The 16,535-nt window shown below is 58.1% G+C and overlaps 3 protein-coding genes across 3 annotated transcripts; 2 read left to right on the top strand and 1 right to left on the bottom strand.

The window, feature by feature from the left end:
* Window positions 1-279: 279 nt before the first annotated feature.
* Window positions 280-2,382, top strand: AVPR1B (arginine vasopressin receptor 1B; the record flags this gene model as incomplete). Its single annotated transcript, XM_082778197.1, has 2 exons — window positions 280-1,255; window positions 2,090-2,382. 2 exons carry the CDS (start codon window positions 280-282, stop codon window positions 2,380-2,382), a joined length of 1,269 nt encoding a protein of 422 aa, XP_082634323.1.
* A 1,357-nt stretch (window positions 2,383-3,739) lies between these two features.
* RHEX (regulator of hemoglobinization and erythroid cell expansion) lies at window positions 3,740-8,101 on the bottom strand. Its single transcript, XM_082778678.1, has 6 exons — window positions 7,988-8,101; window positions 6,683-6,744; window positions 5,968-6,056; window positions 5,099-5,206; window positions 4,653-4,738; window positions 3,740-4,358 (listed from the first exon to the last, which is right to left on the bottom strand). The coding sequence occupies exons 2-6, from the start codon at window positions 6,697-6,699 to the stop codon at window positions 4,152-4,154; spliced, it is 507 nt and encodes a 168-aa protein (XP_082634804.1). The 5' UTR covers window positions 6,700-6,744; window positions 7,988-8,101; the 3' UTR covers window positions 3,740-4,151.
* A 3,684-nt stretch (window positions 8,102-11,785) lies between these two features.
* On the top strand, window positions 11,786-15,531 carry CTSE (cathepsin E). Its single transcript, XM_082778576.1, has 8 exons — window positions 11,786-11,869; window positions 12,597-12,714; window positions 13,620-13,738; window positions 13,831-14,030; window positions 14,264-14,386; window positions 14,484-14,625; window positions 14,994-15,092; window positions 15,204-15,531. The coding sequence occupies exons 1-8, from the start codon at window positions 11,801-11,803 to the stop codon at window positions 15,366-15,368; spliced, it is 1,035 nt and encodes a 344-aa protein (XP_082634702.1). The 5' UTR covers window positions 11,786-11,800; the 3' UTR covers window positions 15,369-15,531.
* The last annotated feature ends 1,004 nt before the right edge of the window (window positions 15,532-16,535 follow it).

Below are 16,535 nucleotides of genomic sequence, written 5' to 3'. Positions count from 1 at the left end.
AGGCTGAGCTGGGGCTTCTGCATCCCTTTGTTTAACAGGAAAACCTGCACGGAGCAGCCCAGCAAAGCGGGGACCTGCAACCACTCAGCACAGGGTGACAACCTGTGCCCGTGGTGGGGGACTGCTGGAGAAGCCACATCCAGCCCCTGCGGTCACAGGAGCTGGTGCAGCAGGGCTCTGGGGGAGCACAGCCCCCAGGGATGCAGGGAGGGGTTAAGGGGCTGCCAGAGCCGAGCCTCTGAGTGTTCACCCATCACAGTCACAGCTCCTTCCGCGGGGATGGAGCTGGGCTGGGGCTGGAACAGCTCCCATCATGGCCGGGCTGGGCACAGCAAGGGGGTGCAGAGCCCCCAAACCCTGGCGGGGGACCCCAACGTGACCCTGCTGCACAGCCGGGACGAGGAGCTGGCCAAGGCAGAGGTCGGGGTGCTGGCCACCATCCTGGTGGTGGCAACCGTGGGCAACGCGGGGGTGCTGCTGGCCCTGTACCGCCTGAGGAGGAAGATGAGCCGCATGCACCTCTTCGTCCTGCACCTGGGGCTGAGTGACCTGGGCGTCGCGCTCTTCCAGGTGCTGCCGCAGATGATCTGGGAGGTGACGTACCGCTTCCTGGGGCCAGACCCTCTCTGCAGGGCCGTCAAGTACCTGCAGGTGCTGAGCATGTTCGCCTCCACCTACATGCTCCTCGCCATGACCCTGGACCGCTATGTGGCCGTGTGCCACCCGCTGCGCACCCTGCAGCAGCCCAGCCGCCGGGCTTATGCCATGATCGGGGCCACGTGGCTGCTCAGCTCCCTGCTCAGCCTGCCCCAGGTCTTCATCTTCTCCCTGCGCGAGGTCCGGCAGGGCTCAGGGGTGCTGGACTGCTGGGCAGACTTCAGGTACCCGTGGGGTGCCCGAGCCTACATCACCTGGACCACGCTGTGCATCTTCATCCTGCCCGTCGGCATCCTCACCGTCTGCTACAGCCTCATCTGCTACGAGATCTGCAAGAACCTCAAGGGCAAGACCCAGAGCTGTGCCCCCAGCACAGGGGGGCCCATGGCAGCCCCCCTGGCTCCTTGCTCCTCCGAGAAGGGCGGGCAGTGCCCCGGCGGGCAGCCCTCACGCGTCAGCAGCGTGCGCACCATCTCGCGGGCCAAGATCCGCACGGTGAAGATGACTTTTGTCATCGTGGTGGCCTACGTCGCCTGCTGGGCGCCCTTCTTCAGCATGCAGATGTGGTCAGTGTGGGACGAGGATGCTCCCGATGATGGTGAGTAGCCAGGGTGGGGGTGCTGGGCTGCAGCCCAGGTGCAGAGCACCTCAGTGCTTTTAGCAAGCAGGATCCGACTTATTTTCTTGTAATAAAAATTAGGGGGAAAGCTACTGGGTTGCTCCCTGATAGCATTTGTAGCAAACAGCTTGCAGAGGCAGAACGCTGCTTTTCACCAGAAATTCTGCTGGAAAGCAATGGCTTCTGACCAGCAGGCCATGGGAGACGTGGAGGTGTTCTGCAAACATCGTAACCATGTGCGTCTCTGCCCTCCTGGGGGAATCTGCTCCAGGAGCTGCTGTGCTGTTCGGCATGTGACGGCAGAGAGGATTTAATTGAGCCTGCTGCTCCCAGCCTCCGGTGGGACTGCCTCCGGGAGCAGCTGTGCTGCTGGAGCTGCTCTTCTGCCTGTAGCATCCAGCGCCCATAAGGCTTTTGCTGAGCCAGATGCGGGGGGGGGGAGGTGTGGGGTGTGAGGGTTGAAAAGTGGCTTTTGATTTCATAAGTTGACCTTATTTTATTTTTATTTTCTGGGGGCATTATCCCAGATTGAAAGGCCCCTGGGAGATGCTTTGGCCAACTGGGGCTGAGGGAAAGCAGCAGGTCCAGGAGCTGCCGGGTGCCATTCCCAGCACCCGCCCCCAGGATGTGCTCTGGCACATCCTGATCCTGCTCTGCAGCAAAGAGATGCCAGCAGGCGGGCTGGGGATGGGACAAGGGACATGTATCCAAGCCAGGAAGAGACCCTGAAGTCCTGTGTATGGCTCACTGAGCCCCCTGCCCGCACCACGTCCCCTCTGGGGGATATTTGAACTTTCTGCCTTGCCTTCCCAGAGTCCACCAACGTGCCCTTCACCATCACCATGCTGCTGGCCAGCCTCAGCAGCTGCTGCAACCCCTGGATTTACATGTTCTTCAGCGGGCACCTGCTGCGGGACGCGGGGCGCTGCCTCTCCTGCTGGTGCAGCCCCCAGCCACGCAGGCAGATCTCCAACGGGAGCCTCTGCAGCAGGAAAACCACCGTCCTGAGCCCCAGCCAGCACGGCGGCCTCCCCCTGCATGGGGGCAGCTCCAGGGACCTCGACCTGCCCGAGGAGGAGGCAGTGACCGAGTCGGGCACGCTCTAGGCTGTTGGTTTTGCTGGAAGCTGGGTGCTTAACCCGGAAAGTATCACTGGGTGTCTTGTCTTTGTGGGCTCGCTGCTGCATGTGCTGCATGCTTCGGGGGATGGACAGAGCCCTAACAGCCCCAGAGCAGCCTTCACCTCCCTTGTGTGCCATAAAGCCTCCTGCTGCCCAGCCCAGGCATCCTGGGGATGCTGAATCAGCGCAGCTTTTAGGACAGACTTGAGCTCGGGGGGCTTGGCAGATGCCAGAAAAGCAGCTTGAGCACAGCAGGAGGCAATGCAGCTGCCTGGGAGCTCCCTGCCCATCTCCCATCCTCAGGGCTTTGCTGGGGGAGCAGCCGACACAGCTTCCCCACGCCCTGCATGCGTCCCCAGGGCTGCAGCACACACAGATGCTGCATTGCACTGACCCCTGCAGCATTGCACCCAGGTGCAAGCACCCCAAATGCAGCACGGACACTGCTGAGGAGCTGTTCAAAGGAGCCCTGGCCCTTTTCCAGCTCGCCCAGGCAGATCCTGCCTCCCTCCCATCAGGTTCACCCTTCCTGTATCACCAGCCACTGTGTGGGGCTGCTCTGTGCTGTTAAAAAGCTGCTGCATCTCATTAAAGAGCTGCTCTCAAATCACTGCTGCTGCTTTTTTGTCTTGTGCAGCCAGGATCAGAGTGCCAAAACCACCCAGGGCTCGGGGACAGCCTCAGAGCAGTGCTGGGAGCAGAGAGAGGCAGCTGGGAACAGCCACAGCCTTATGGCCCCAGCCCCTCTCCCTGCTTGCTGTGGGTCCCCCGGAAAAATTTTGTTTAAAAGCAAAACCTCAGTGATGCTGCACAGAGCACCCCCACGCTCTGGGGCTCAGCAACACTGCTGGGGGATGTACAGGTGCCCCGAGGGCAGGGTACCAAATTCCCTGCAAGAAAGATGCATCACTCCCTCCATCATCACAGGCTGAATCTACAAAAATAAGGCATTAAGAGTAAGCTATAGTGCAAAAACTTTCAGATTTCAAAGTCATAAAGCATTTGAATCATTTTTTCCAGCAGCTCCCCCAGCTGGCTTTGGCCTCACCCGTAACTCCACAAACAGAGGGGATTTAAATCCCCCAGGAGCCCCCAGCCCAGCCAGCTCTGCTGATGCTCACGGCTTTCAGCTGGGAGAGGCGACAGCTGAACCTCCCCAGACCCAGCTCCAAGGGATGGGGGCTCCGAGAGGTTTTCAGCATGGAAGGAAAATGGGGTGCAGCGGAGGAGGAGGGATCGGTGCTTGGGCAGGAAGGGTGAAGCCGGTGAAGGAAGTGTATTTAGAGGATTTTATGACAGCAATCAGCAAAGGAAGCATGATTCAAAGGAGATGCTAGTCAGTTCAGGTGGATGTTTTGGAAATGACTGCGTCTTCCTCCCTGAACAACATCCCATGGGGGAGCGGGAATTCATTTGCTTTCAGGAGATGAGAAATCCGGCCTTCAAGTACAAGTGCAGAGCACGTCTCGGTCCGGGGAGGGAACATTTCCCTGCAGCAGGGTGTGGGGCAGCCCCGCACCGCCCCACATCCGCAGCCCTAGGGGGCGGTGGTGCCGACAGTACAGCACCACGCAAATCTCTTGGTGGGCTGCAGCATCTCAGGGGATAAAAACCAGTAGGCTTCAGCCCATGCCAGGTCTGATCAGGGAAGGGAAATCCCTGGCTGCTTGGCTGCCGGGGGTTGCAGGTACCAAGGGGCAGCGGCAGTGGGACCCCGATGGCACCTCCACAGCCCCCAGGGGTTGTCCCAGGAGTCACAGCTTCACCTCCGTGTACTCGATGGATTTGGAGGCAACAGGGCTGGAGCAGGCCCAGAAATCCACTTTCTTCTTCTTTGGGTCCACGTTGACGTAATCTGCGCCCGGCTTCATGTTCTCGTAGTCCCTGATGGAGCCCGGCCCGTGGCCCTTCCCCGGGAAGAGCAGGGACGTGTAATTGAGGTTTTCTGGTGACCGAGGGCCCTGAGGAAGCAGCCACAAGACCTGGGTCAGGCACCGACCCCCCCGAGGTGCCTTAGCCCTGTCTGTGCCCCAACACCCCCTGCCCATGGGGACATCCCTCTGAGCACTGTACGAGGCAGGTGACAGCCACCACGTTGGTGCCATCGGTTATTTCAACGCATTCACCCTCATTTTGCTGCTCGGGGGGTCTTGAGCAGGGCCAGGAGCCCCTGGACATGGTGTGAGGCACCCTCCCTGCTGCGGTTGTGGTTGTTTTGGGCTAAAATGCCCTGGTGGTGGCAGGGGGCTGGGTACCTGCGGGCCGGAGGGGCTGCTCTCCGACTCCTCCGAGGTCTCCGAGGACGTCTCGCTGCTCCCGTCCGAACAGGGCACGTCACCACCTCCACGGTTAGTGGAGGTTCAAGGGGAGAAAAAGCAATTAGACAACAGCAGGTGAGAGGCAAGAAAGCTTCCTTCCTGCCCCCTCTGGGCTTCCTGCAGTCATCAGGGGCACTCGCCCAGTCCCCAGCCCACAGCTGGCTCCCACCGCTGCCCTGCGGTGCCACCAGCGAGACCAGGGGTCCCTGGGGAATGATGCAGGGAAAACCCAGAGGCAGCAGGAGATATCCCAAACTCTGAGCAGCTGCTGTGCCTGCCCCATGCTCCTGGCTCCATCCTCCGCACCAGCACACCGAGGTGCCGGGCTGGGCAGCTCAGGATGGACACGATGCGCCCCCCTGCCACCCCGCAGCCCCCCTCACCTGCGTAGGCCGGTCGTTGTGCCCCTTCCCCTCCAGCTGAAGAGGTCGACGGCTGCTGGGGCTGTGCTGCAGGATGGCTGCTCGCCTCCTTGCTGCAGGAGCGGCTGTCTGCGGCGAGGGGATGCTCAGCTCCATGCTCTAGACCCGTGTCTGCTGCATCCCCCCCTGTCCCTGGTCCCCTTTTGGGTGTTTTCTCTCTCCAGTTCTCTCCCCATCCCCTCCCCTGCTCCCAAAGCCAGGGCTGCCCTGGAGCAAAGCCAGCGCGCCGGGAGCCCTGGCACAGCAGTAATTATTATTTTGTATCGGCGTGGGCAAATATCTGTCAATTCAATTACTGCGCTGATGGAGTGCTTCCCCTGGTCTCCTGCGATGGAAGACTGGAGTTAAATCGCTGCATCAAGGACTCTCCCCACACAAGGTCAAAATGGGTTTGACCCACGGGGCCAGGCAGAGCGCACATTATGCATAACGTGGGCAGCATTTCTGTGAGAAAGGTTTTCCTGCTGGAACTCATAGCTCCATCTGGACTAGGAGTTTGCAAATTGATTCTGATGCTGTTTTCCCACCACATAACTAACCAGAGCAATAAAAGATAATGTTTTCGGAATGGCGTGGCGTTCTGGGCTGTACAAGCCAGGCACGGTTGCTCAGCCCTGCCTTAACTTGATTCAGCCCCGTATCAGTGCCAAAGCCAGGCACGGGGTCTGGTGGGAGTGAGAGCAAGAACCAGAACCAGGACACCAACCTGGCCATGGTTTAGAAACAGGGGGTGTCAAGGCTTTGGGCAAATCCCTTCCACTCTCTGGGCTGAAGGATTGCAAGGAGAAAAGAGGGACACAAGGGGTAAAGGCAACAAGGCAGTAAGTTACCTATTTTCCTGCTGAGCATGATGTAAAGGAGCAGTAAGAGCAGAGCGTATAGGACCAGGGCTACAGCTGAGGTGACAGCAGGCACCCACCTGAATGGGAGAAAAATATTTTGCCTAAATGAAAGGAATATCTGAATTATTTTAAATCTGTCAGGAACAGTTTGGCTGACATGGCTTCAAAATGTGCTTTAGACCATGGTTTGCTGGTACAGTTTTTGGGTTTGCTTTTTTTTTTTTTTTTTTTTTTTTTTTCTTTAAGGAGAATGTGCCCAAAAAGCTGGGGCTTCATTTTCAGAAATGACCAGTGGTCCTTGCACTTCATTTTTGGGTGCCCACCTTGAGAAGGGACTTTGAAAACCCATCTCACGGAGGGACGCACGGTGCTTTCCGCAGACCCAAAGCTGCAAACATGGCTTCCACCACGCGCTCAACCAAAATCGCAAGCTGTCGCTGAGCCTCAGGGCTGCATTTCTGCCCGGCACAGCCCTGCAGAGAGCACCGAGCTGCCCCAGCAGAGGCAGGAACCAGGCACAGCATCGCCAGCCCCATGGCCGAAGCATCCCTGTGCACATGGCCACTCCTGTGCACACAGACCAGACCCAGGCTAGGGCTGAGAATTTAGCAGAAAGGTGCCCTGTAGCAGCACTTATCCTCCAATTCTAGAGTATTTACCTTGCTGCAGGGCTGAAAAAGGCTGCATTTGTCTCAGTACTCACCACTCACAATTGGCCATCCCCGCTGCGAGGCGTCCCGGCCGTCAGTGCAGCGCCCGAGGTTCCTGTGGGACAGAGAGGGGCAGGTGGGCTGTGGGTCCGGGTGGGTGCTGAGACATCAAATCCAGGCCTTGCAATCCGCATCACCCCACGGAGCTCCACACTGCTCCCCACCAGCTGAGATCAGAGTCGCTGTTTGAAATCAGGGGTCTGACACCGCAGAGCGCTCACATAAAATAAATGTGCCAGGGTTCCCGCTGCACAAGTATGCTACTGTGTGTGTGATTCCTCCTCATTTTATTTTTTTGATCCACCAAAATATTTGATGACTATAATGTAAAAAAATAAATAAAAACTATGTGCCACTATGGAAAAAAATAATCGAAAGAAGGCGCGAGTTTGGTGCTGGCTCTTGCAGCAGATTAGCCTTAATGATAGGATTGACAGACTGATAGATCGATTGCTCAAGCAAAGGCACTGTCCACCCTACAGACCAGATTCTGCTTTCCCTTAAGATATATTTCTAAGAGTAACGCATCAGAAACTTTTCTGAAAGCCTCACCAGCCCCCTGTGAAATTCCACTTACCAACCACTTTGGCAACCGCCAAGCTAGAAGTCCATTTCTTGCTGGATTTTTCCCCCTCCCTTATTGAACTGATCTGTCCTCAAATATCCTCCTCGAGCAGCTATCATTTTTGAGTGGTTCATTTCCTACTGTGGTGCAGGAGATGCTGCAGCAGCAGATAACAATCTGAAAAGCGAGCTGTTCAAAAGGAAATTGCAAAACAGGACCCAAATCCAAATACCAGTCGCAGGCAGCGTCTTTGCTGCGATGGGGTACAGTGAGATGGAGGAGATTACACACACACATGTGCACTGAAATACCTAGTTTGAAGATAACAGCTAGTGAGCCACTGGCAGCACATGTACTTTTTTGGTGTATCAGGTGGCTGTGAGCCTCCCTCCTGCCAGCCCCCGGGATTTTAACCCTATCTTAATTAAGATGCCCTATTGCAATCAAAGCTCTTAGAGCGCTCGTACTCGGCTGATGACTGAGTAGTGAATTCAAGACATCTAAGCTCAACCTAAAGGTAAGATGAACTCATGGGAATGCCTCAGATGACTTCAAACCCATTGAAGATGGGCCTTGGTGCCTGGGTTTAACACTGAAGCTTGGGCAGGTAGTGCTGGGGCACCACCACACTGAGCCCAGCCCCGCGAGCTCTTCGCTTCCCCCAGCACCACCTGCAGGAGCCCGGGGCACCCAATGCCCGTCGGTGTTTTACCTCGAGAAAAGCCATCCTCACCTTCGTTCTCCACAGCCCTGGATGGAGCAGACCTCAGGGACGTTTTGGGAGCATTTTTGGCCAGGGTCTCCCAGCCGCCAGCAGCGCCGTGCAGAAGCTCTCACTGGCTCAGGCGCCGGATGCGGTCTTGCTTTACCCCTAATGGTGATTGCAGAAAGGAGCCCACACTGGGTTCCATGACGCTTCCCACATGTGATCAGGCTCATTTAAATATTTTGGGGTGTTTCTCTGCTGTTGGGCAGCCCCCTCTGCCCCCGGACTGGGGATGCTGCAGCCCCTGAGCTGGTGATGCCCTGGTCCCCAGAGGGACTCAGCCCCCAGCTGTGCAGCTGGCACAAAAAGCTCTCCGTGTGCTCCCACCTCACAGCCTTCTATGGGGCAAAACATTTTAAATCAGAAGGGATACGGGGCCCAACGCCTGCTGTGGTTTTGTGCCTGCTGGGGTGTGAAAAGGGGAATGGAGGAAGGGATTTGCTGGAGGAAAAGAGGAACTGAAGGTAAGGGCCATGCGTTTCTGGCAGCACCAACGCAAGGAGCCAATGTTGGTCTGTAAGGAGATGGCAGGAGGGGATGGAGGGTGGCTCCAGAAATATCTGTGAGCCCCCTGACTTTCTACAAACAAGGACGTGGAGGATGAGATGGGCTCTCAGGAATCACCGGGTGCCCTGGGCTGCCTGGCACCATTGGGATTCACCCCACCAGCCATTGGGCTGCTGCTCCATCCACAGATGCTGCTGCCGTGGGTAAATACTTAACTGAAGTTTGCTTGTTTTTATTTTTTTTTAGAGAGTCTGCTATTACAGCATTTCACCCTTTCAAGTGCTCTTTGATACACAGGCAGATAAACAGGTAGAAGATGTATTTGATAATCAGAGAAAAAAGGCTTTTCAGCAAATGATGTTTGGGTGAGATTTGAATCAGTCGCAGCTAATAGTGGAAGCGGCTAAGCTAAAGGAAATATAAAAAAAGAATGCAGATAACCTATTTTTAGACTAAGAGCAGTTTTCTTAAAATGAGTAAAATGCCATGCGCTGAGCTGATGGGAATCATGTTTTCCACCTAAGGCGCACAGATTATTTGTGACCTCTCTGAAGGCGAGCACGTAAAGCTGGATGGGCTACAGGGCTTTTTGTGAGAGCCTCTGCCACTGTAGGACTATAGGGCCAGATATTTCTCATGAGACCAGGGGTGCTCCCGTAGTCAGCAGCTACATTTCATTCCATTTCTACCAAATACAAGCTCTTGCTCTGCTGTTTTTCTGCCAACACGATCCAGAGGTCCCAGCCTCATCCCTCATCCCATGGGAGCACCCATGGGCTCCCAGTCCATGGGGACAGCTGGGCAGAGAAAGCCCTGGAAGCACATACAAAGCCAGGCCTTTTTGCCCACAAATATGGCAGAGTCTTTCTCTGACTTCCAAAAGAAAGAAAAAAATAATACATTATCTTCAATTTGAAATAGATCTTTTAACATGAAGAGCGTGGCTTTAAAAGAGCTAAATAAAAGTAGAAATAGCTGGGTTTAACTTCAAACATTTCTAACCAAAAGGTTTGGCCTCTTTATTTCTTTCATTTTCGTATTTTAATACTGAATCTACTGTCCTGAGTTTGCAGATTATTTTGATCCAGCTGGGGATCTTTTCCAGTAAATAAACTATTTCACTTGAAGTATTCAGCGTGTTTGTACTACAGCTCCTACCCACACTTATCTTGGAAACCCGATGACCCTTCGGGCTAGATTTTATTGCGGGATTTTCACTTTATAAGCCGTGTCTGTAGCAATCAAATTGCTGCTGTCTCGCCTCAGCTGCAGATGGCTTTCAGCTGATCTGGCATTTGGTACAATTGTTTTCCTTTTGGGAAGGTTTTTTAATCCCCTTTTATGAATATATTATTAGCCGAAGGGAGGCCGGTGCTTTAAACTGTACCTCGAGCGTGAAAGGGAAAATAACTTTGTGTGGAAGCTACTTGGTACAAACACTGCAACGGCGAGTCTGGGTGTAGGGACACAGGAAATTTGCTCGTGACTTGGAAATCCAGCCTGGTGCAAGGGAAAACAGCCCCATTGCCCATGAACTCTGCCCCCGCATGCTTCTAAGGGGATGTTTTAAGCACAAGCTCCCTGCGAGGCCTCGGGGTGGAGGAGCCCAACTGCGGCTCTGGGATACCCACAGCAGGAGCAGGGTGAGACCCCAGGAAGGGGAGACAGCGATTCAGCTCTTTTGTTTGTTTTTTTTTTTTCACCCCATTAGACAGCGTGCTGGGCATTTCAGGTGGCCACACCAGGCAGATGGACCCCCCAGTGCCAGTCACTTTCCCAGGGCAAGGACATCAATTAAATAAGGTGGACTAACCAGGATGAATGGAAAACTGATTAAGGGCAGGAGCAGTGTTAATTGCACGAACACTACTCACTGAGTAAGGCACCTCTCCTTGCGGCATCCATCATCATTATTGCCGTGCCACAAACCTCCCCGAGGAGCACAAAGCATCAGCAGCAGTCTCCAGCTGCCTGCCGGGGAGATTGCAGCACCAAGAAAGTCCTTGCCTCCCCCGCTCGCCTCCCTGGTATCTGAAGGCTCTGTTTGTTCATTAGCCTTCTTTATTTGCATCCGCAGAGGCTTAATGAGACGGCTCTGCGGTGTTAAACAGAAAGCAGCCATGGAGGAAGAGCCCATTAGGGGCGGTCAGGCAACATGTAACTGTCTCTAACAGAGCAGCTCCTTCCAAGGGCCGTGCTTTGGTGACACCGACTCTGTGTGAACAGCAAAGGCGCAGATTCCTGAGCAGTTCATCAAGGCTAATTAGCTCTTTGCCTTTTAAGGCTAGTTCAGCAGCTGCCGGGTGCCACCAGCACATCCCTTTCCTGCAGCCCTCGGGCCGGGTTCCTGCACCACCGCTGGTCCCGATGCAGCTCCAATCCTCACCCAGGTGGGGATTTGGGATGGGGAGAAAAAACCTCTCATTTTCCCCGTGGGGTCCCAGTGGGGTTCCCTCCGTCCCCCTTGGCCACCCCATCACCCGGGGTGTCCTGCAGCCCCGTGGGCCGCCACCAGCCCCTCGCCCTCCAAAACAAACTGGCGCCCAGCACGCTCCCTCTGCCTTGACCGGAACGTGCCCAGTGATTCATTTCTAAAGCAAAAGCCCGGTGTTGACATTGAGAGGGGTGTTATCGCTGATACCGCGGGGCGAGGGTGTACCTGTTGGTATAAGAGCCACGCCGCTGCGCAGCCCGCACCCGCAGAGCCCCACCGAGGCCAGCGCCGCCGCCATGAAGCGCCTCTTCTTCCTCGCCGCGCTCTGCCTCGCCCTGGGCAGTGGCTTGAAGAGGTAAGGGGGGACCCGAGGGCGCTGGGGTGCTCACAGAGGGGCTTCAACACCATCAATGAGCGGGGCAAGGGCTCACAGGTAGGGCTGAGCCACCCTCCTTCAGGCACCAGGAGCTCTTTGGGGGCACCTCCATCGCTGGGGTGACCCCCAGGAGGGCTGCAGGGGGTGGGCAGGGTTGGGGGGCAGCACGAGGAGCTGGAGCAGCAAACGCCAGCGTGAATTAACCGCGCTCTGCTCCCCCTCTGCCACGGGGGAGGCAGGGAAGCAGCTGGGGACCTGCGTCCCGATGGCGCTGGGATGCTCGGGGTGGATTTGGGGGCTGCAAGGCATCAGCAGCCCGCAGCCAGCCCCATACCCAAAGGGACATCCCCAGTGACAAGGACCTCGCTCCCCCAGGGTGACCCTGACGCGGCACCGCTCGCTGCGGAAGACACTGCGGGACCGTGGGCAGCTCTCCCAGTTCTGGAAAGCCCACAAGCTCGACATGGTGCAGTACAGCGAGGACTGCTCTGCCTTCACGGCGGCCAGCGAGCCCCTCATCAACTACCTGGACGTAAGTGCGGTGCCGGTGGCGACACTGAGGGCTGCCCCGCCAACACCCAAGGCACCTTGTGCTGCACGAAGCATCCCGACCACCCAAATTCTTCCTGTAAAGCCCATGCCTGTTATCAGAGCAAGCCTGGGGACTGCACCAGCGTGCCAGGGCTGGTGCCTGCCTGCTCCTGGTCGGGCCTTTTCTCCCGCAGCCGCGATGCTGAGCACAGGCAAGGGAGCACATTCATCACAGCCAACCCACTCCCTGCCCGCTCTGTGTCCAAGGCTGGGGGGACCAGGTTCCCTCCCAGGTTAACACACGTGGCACACGTCTGAGAAGGCCTCACCATAGGGAACCCATGGGAAGGGGCACAGGGGGTCCCCCAGACTCTTCCCACTCCCCAGCAGAGCGAGGTTTCTGCCCCCAGAGCCCCGGCTGCTGTTTGCATCCCCATGGTGAGGGTCCCCTCAGGGCCTGGCCCTGCTGCCCGACCCCGCAGGAAGAGGCTCACGCCCACACCCGCTGTCCTGCCTTTGTTCTCGGCTTGTCTTGTAGTTCCTAAAATATTTGCCTCCCTTATTTCACCTGGCGTGATGCAGCTGTGGCAGATAAACGCTGCCCTGGTGCCAGCCATCCCACACATGAACCCAATCCGTGCTGTGCACGCATCCTGGCACAGCCCCCCTCTGCCAGGACCTCCTGCAGCACCGACAGCCGCCTTCAGTCTCTGCTCTGCCTTTGCTAGATGGAGTACTTCGGGCAGATTTCCATCGGGACCCCTCCCCAGAACTTCACGGTGGTTTTCGACACAGGCTCCTCCAACCTCTGGGTGCCGTCCATCTACTGCACCAGCAAAGCCTGCAGTGAGTAGGGGCTCCCCAAAACAGCCAGTGGTGGTGGGACCCCGGGTGTCCCCTCCAGGTTGGCCACGGTGTCCGGCCAGCACCAAGGGCACAGGGACCACCACTGGGGCCACCTCCCTGCCCAGCCTGAAGCCCCCAGCTGGGCTGAGCCCCCCCCGGGCTCTCTCGGATAAAAGAGGTGCTGCATTTGTGTTTGGTTTGGAGCTGCAGCCGGAGGGGAGAGGCAGCAGGGACAGGAGCAGCGTGGGTTTGTTTGCTCGCCAGCGCAGGCGGCGATCACACCACCAGGACCCGGTACCATCAGCCCGCGGGAGATATCGGCCGTGCTCTTTAGGCCTTTCTTGTGGGAGAGCCTTTAAGCAAACAAGGCGAGATTATAGCGCATAATGCAGGCGGTCAGCAAGGAGCTGGCTGCAGGAACAAGGCGGGCACAGAGGCCACGGCACGGCTCCGGGCTGGCTGCCCGGGGGTCGGGCGGGTGACAAGCACCACGCTTGTTCGGGCTGCCAGCGAGGAGCTGAGCCCAGCTGGGGCACACGGCATGGGGCACGTCCCGGAGCCGGCCCTTCTCCGTGCCCTGCTCCCAGCACAGCCCAACGGGGGTCAGGGAAAAAAAAGCCAGGAACAGCAGTGCCCGCGGTGATGGGCTGGGAGAATCGCTGCTGCCTGTGGGGTGGGAACGGGAGTGGTGATCATCGGGTCTCACAACAACATCGCACGAGTTAATCCTTGGCAAACCTCCCCCCATTCGGGCAGCTTGCCCTTATCCCTCCCCAAAACAACCCCAGCACGTCCATGTTCCTTGTGAGCCGCTCTCTCCTGCGGCAGCCCCCAAGGAGCAGGCGTTGGGGTTTGCCCCGGGGCTGTGGCACGGCGCTGCTGCTCACGGCCCCGTCCTCCCCCAGCCGAGCACACCAGGTTCCAGCCGTCGCGCTCCAGCACGTACCAGCCCGTGGGCATCCCCTTCTCCATCCAGTACGGGACCGGCAGCTTGACGGGGGTCATCGGGTCTGACCAAGTCACCGTGAGTCACGCTCGGTTTCTCCCGCTCCGGGTAATTTGCCCGGGACTCCCCTGGGGCCGGGGAGCCGGCAGCGAGCCTCGTCCTTCCCGCAGGTGGAGGGCCTGACCGTGACGAACCAGCAGTTCGCAGAGAGCGTCAGCGAGCCGGGCAAAACCTTCCTGGACGCTGAATTTGATGGGATCCTGGGGCTGGCCTACCCGGCCCTGGCCGTGGATGGGGTCACCCCCGTCTTCGACAACATGATGGCCCAAAACCTGGTGGAGCTGCCCATGTTCTCGGTCTACATGAGCTCGTAAGGGCACGGCGCTGCTGCGGGGCATGGCTGTGGCTCGAGGGGCTGATAAGGATGTTACACTGAGCTAGCAAGGAGGGTTTCTTAAGCATGCTGCAGAGCTCAAACCTTACAGGAGCAAAGCTAATGCCCCTGAGCATTTGTGGGAAGCAAGCGGGCATAAATCCATCAGTATAAAATGCGATGTGGAAAGTGAAAGGGAAGAAATCCCTCACGTCCCCTCCTGCCCCCAGGAACCCGGACTCCTCCCTGGGCGGAGAGCTGCTCTTCGGGGGCTTTGATCCCTCTCGCTTCACGGGGACCCTGAACTGGGTGCCAGTCACACAGCAGGGCTACTGGCAGATCCAGCTGGACAAGTGAGTGGGGCCGGGGGCCAGGAGGGCTTGGACAGGCTGCTGGGGCAGGGCACGGGTCCTGCACGGAGCTCCTCACCCCTCCTGCCTCCTGCTGCAGCGTGCAGGTGGGTGGCACCGTGGCGTTCTGCAAGGACAGCTGCCAGGCCATCGTGGACACCGGGACGTCGCTCCTCACTGGCCCTACCAAGGACATAAAGGAGCTGCAGAAATACATCGGAGCCATGCCTGTGGATGGAGAGGTGAGGGCGAGGGGGGGACGGGCAGGGGGAAAAGCCCAGGGGATGGCTGTCCCTCTGTGAGAGACCCCCGCTGAGGAGCATCCATGGGTGAAATAGTTCAAGGGACCCCTGGAAGGTGGCGCTGCTTGTGTGGGGCCGTGGGGCTGGGACAGCCCCGAGGAGGTGCCAGCAGTTCCCGCAGAGCTCCCAGCGCTCGCTGCTGCTGCTGCCAAGAGCAATGCGTTCCCCACGATAACATCAGGGTACCGGCTGCTGGGGAGGGGACATGTGATGCTGCCGGCTTCCAGCGCCAGCAGCTCGCTGTGGCGGGGCTCGGGGGCAGTGTCTGTCCCTGCCGTGGGGTCAGAGCCGCCCCCGCCGCTTGGCAGTACGCCGTGGAGTGCAGCAACCTGAACGTGATGCCCGACGTGACCTTCACCATCAACGGGCTCCCCTACACGCTCACCTCCCAAGCCTACACCCTCATGGTACGTCCCCAGGCCCACCCCCAGCTCCCACCAGATCAGAAATCCCCATTCCTGCCCCAAATCGGGTGGGCTCGCGGCCGGCCTCAGCTCTGCAGCTTCTCCTCCCCGCAGGAGACCAGCGACGGCATGGACTTCTGCACCAGTGGCTTCCAGGGCATGGACGTCGCCCCTCCTGCCGGCCCCCTCTGGGTTTTGGGCGACGTTTTCATCCGACAGTTTTACTCCGTCTTCGACCGTGGCAATAACCGGGTGGGCTTGGCGCCCGCCGCCCCTTAGGGCCGCGCGTCCCTTGGGGTGGGAGCAAAGCAGTGCCACCACTGGGCTGAGGCCACGGCCACGGCCTCGGGCCAGGCAGGGAGCACGCACCCGGGGCCCTAGGGGCATGGAGACACCCCGGGGCCTTGGCTGAAGGGCACTCAAAGGTACGGTCCGTGCCAGGGAGCGGTTTGATGGCGAGTATAAAGACGTCCTGAGCAGCTCTGCGAAATCTGCTTGCGGATTCTCCTTTTTTAAACACGGGTCAATAAATGCTTGAATGAAACAAACCCCACTGTTCTCGAGGTGCAAGTCGTGCAGCAGCAATCCTGCAGGTCCCAGCCAGCGGTGCTGGTGCCAGCCCCATGCACAAGGGTGCTGAGCCCCCCCAGCCCCTGCCCTCCTCCCTGGAGAGCTGCAGGCTCAGGGCACCGGCTGCTGAGGGATCCTTGGTGGTGCAGGAGGTGCTGCTGTCCCTCCACAAGCCTTTGATCTGGAAGACCCACCTTTGTGGTCTGTAGCTGGGAGTTCTGCAGGGGCAGAAGTGGGAAATTTGCCCAGGCAGAGCAGAAAGCCCCCGGAGGTAGCCCTGTACAGCCCATGGCTGCAGGCAGGGCAGGGGCTGGGGGAGTAGCCGGATGGGTGCAGAGAGTTCACAGAGAAAATGCCTGGCTTCAGCAGGCTGAGCCCATGCCAATGAACAAGGAGATAATTATGAGCCTGAAGAGACCCTGGGGCTCTTTCTGTGCCGCAGAACTCCCTGAACAACAGGTGATTTCCACTGAATTTTCCTTCGGTCCCCCGGGGTGCTCGCAAAGGCACGTGGTTTGCGAGCGCAGAAGCAAGAGCAGGCAGAAAAACTGCTGGGTCCGTGCAGCTGGCAGCATGGGCTGGGGGCTGCAGGGGGCTGTGGGGGGCTGCTGGGGGCTATAGGGGCTGCTCCCTCCCAGGGAGTCACCGCGGCGCATGTGACTTGCTGATGGTGCAAGAGCCGTGGTGGATGCGTGAGCCACGATGGCTCATGCATGATGCATCCCGAGGCACGCATGGAAGGCAGTGAGAAAGGGAAGCAAGGCGAGGCGAGGGGTTATTTTTATCCACGCCTTCACTCTAAGTTTTCCTCGCAGAGGCAGAGGCTGAGCTCAGAGCGGGGCGGAGGCGCCCGGGGTCCCCCTGCAGCGCTCCTGG

The sequence above is a fragment of the Aythya marila genome, assembly GCF_965140915.1.
Source record: "Aythya marila genome assembly, chromosome: 24".
Taxonomy (NCBI): Eukaryota; Metazoa; Chordata; class Aves; order Anseriformes; family Anatidae; genus Aythya; species Aythya marila.
The sequence above is the reverse complement of the archived record's forward strand: the minus strand, read 5'-3'. Positions and strand labels throughout refer to the sequence as shown.